Source organism: Penaeus monodon, chromosome 3, assembly GCF_015228065.2.
Source record: "Penaeus monodon isolate SGIC_2016 chromosome 3, NSTDA_Pmon_1, whole genome shotgun sequence".
In the NCBI taxonomy this organism is placed as follows: domain Eukaryota; kingdom Metazoa; phylum Arthropoda; class Malacostraca; order Decapoda; family Penaeidae; genus Penaeus; species Penaeus monodon.
Genome location: NC_051388.1, coordinates 47,622,429 through 47,624,928, shown reverse-complemented (window position 1 = coordinate 47,624,928; position 2,500 = coordinate 47,622,429). Strand labels below are relative to the sequence as shown.

The 2,500-nt window shown below is 38.8% G+C and overlaps 1 protein-coding gene across 1 annotated transcript in view; it reads left to right on the top strand.

Moving 5' to 3' along the window:
* Positions 1–497, top strand: part of LOC119595750 (pro-resilin-like) — a 707-nt gene extending 210 nt beyond the window's left edge. The window contains exons 2-3 of the mRNA XM_037944888.1: positions 1–87; positions 191–497. Of these exons, the coding sequence (XP_037800816.1) occupies positions 1–87; positions 191–442 (339 nt within the window). The 3' untranslated portion in view covers positions 443–497. The remainder of the gene's footprint in view (positions 88–190) is intronic.
* The last annotated feature ends 2,003 nt before the right edge of the window (positions 498–2,500 follow it).

Genomic DNA, 2,500 nt, shown 5'->3' with positions numbered 1-2,500 from the left:
ACTGTTGTTGCCCTCGCCCTCGTGGCTGTTGCTGCCTCTGCTCCTTCTCAACCAGCCTATGGATATGCTCCTCAGCCAGCCTATGAGGTAAGTACAATTTTTGGAATTTAAAAGTCGCTCTTTTTACGAAATACATATTGTGAAACAAAATTTAGTATTGCATGGTCTTTATTTTGTACAATTTCTTCAGGTCCCTGCCAAGTACGACTTCAACTATGCAGTGAAGGACGACTACTCCGGCAACGACTTTGGTCATCAGGAAGCTCGCGACGGTTACGATACTCAGGGTTCTTACTACGTTCTCCTTCCCGACGGTCGTCTGCAGAAGGTCGCCTACACTGTCAACGGTGACTCCGGTTACGTGGCCGAGGTCAGCTACGAGGGTGAGGCCCAGTACCCTGAGTACAAACCTGCATACAAGCCTGCCCCTGCCTACGCCTAGATGAACATTTAGTGACTATTTATAATGGATATTTATTAAAATGAGAGTCTACTAACACTGTCTTTTTTACCTGTATACATAAAGAGAAAATGTTGTGTACAAAAGTGTTCCAAAAGATGACATTTTTAAAATATGTATAAAAATGCACTTATTGTCTCAAGCACAGACCATCTCAATTGCAGCAAAGATTTTATTTTGTTACTAAGGTACGGGCATAATAGGAACAGATCATAATGAACAATAATTGGGATCTTTCATATTGTGTACTTACATACTGTGTATAGTTCCGCCTGCACCTGAAACTTGCTTAGGATATTTCAGTAAATGTGCCTGACAAAGTTACATTACGTTTTAAATTTTCCGTTGTAAAGATCTTTGTCTACGATATTAGTTTAAAAACATAATTGCAAAAAGCGTATGCTGTACGAAATTTAGATTTTCTGAATGTGTCTTGCAGATTATGCATGTGTTTGTAACTTGAAATAAGCATACTTTTCTGAAAATTTGTGCATTAGATTAACTGAAAAAAGTTATTCAGACTAATATCCAAAATTATATAATTGACGCTATGTTTCTGTGTGAATATATATAAAACGCCTGGCAAACAGTGCGTGTATATATACGCGTGTGTGTGTTCTCGCGTGCGACCTTTTGCTGGCAGCATATTTAATTTGGGATGTAATCCCGTACAACAACAAGCATTATTAATAACTTTAGCATTGTCAGTGACAGTCCACTTTCATCTCTCGCCCTCCCTTTCTTCCTATTTAGATAGGGAGATGCATACATTTATCTATTTGCAGTGTAGAATAATGTTATGGAGAGAAGAACGTATGAAGAAGTGTTAAGAATGTCGGGGGAGAAAGAGTTAATGAAAATCATTAGAGAAAAGCACCTGAAATTTTGGGTCACATCGCAGAAGCAAGCCTGGAATATGATAGGAATGATTAAAGGTACAAAAGTGAGAGAAAGAAAGAGAGAAAATTATAAATGGTCTAACAAGAATGTTCAGACGACAAAGCGCAGTTGCATACCTCATATAACAAAAAAGAAATAGAGAGAGATAGCGTTCCATAATTGTTGACGTTCTGAAGGATATGGCACCGCAATGAATGAATGAATCCATGTGTGTACATGCACATAAACATGTATATAAAATATGAGACTAAAAGAGATATAGATATGCAGCTATAATTGCTCTTTATATATATATATATATATATATATATATATATATATATATATATATATGTGTGTGTGTGTGTGTGTGTGTGTGTGTGTGTGTGTGTGTGTGTGTGTGTGTGTGTGTATGTGTGTGAGTGTGTGTGTGTGTGTGTGTGTGTGTGTGTGTGTGTGTGTGTGTATGTGTGTGTGTGTGTGTGTGTGTGTGTGTGTGTGTGTGTGTGTGTGTGTGTATCTGTATCTTAATATATATATACATTTTTTTTTTTTTTTTACGGTAGGTTCATGTTTGAGTCGCCGTGGTCACAGCATGATACTTAATTGTAGTTTTCATGTTGTGATGCTCTTGGAGTGAGTTCGTGGTAGGGTCCCCAGTTCCTTTCCACGGAGAGTGCCGGTGTTACCTTTTAGGTAATCATTCTCTCTATTTTATCCGGGCTTGGGACCAGCACTGACTTGGGCTGGTTTGGCCACCCAGTGACTAGGTAGGGAATCGAGGTGAAGTTCCTTGCTCAAGGGAACAACCGGTGACTCGAACCCTCGAACTCAGATTGCCGTCGTGACAGTCCGATGCTCTAACCACTCGGGCACCGCGGCCCTATATATATACATATATGTACACAAACACATATATTTATGTAAATATGTAATTGCACATTGTTTATACTACATATTGTATATATATTATGCATATATCCTGATACCAGATTGCTAATGATTAGTTCTTTACAACTCATTACCACAATATGGATTTGGGTCCGATTGGTGCTGCATCTCAATATAAAGTCGCTTGTGAACATGACACCACGTCAGTTTGGAGGATGAATGTACACAGTGGACGCTCGTGTCTCTTGTTTTCTCCGGCTTAGATTCATG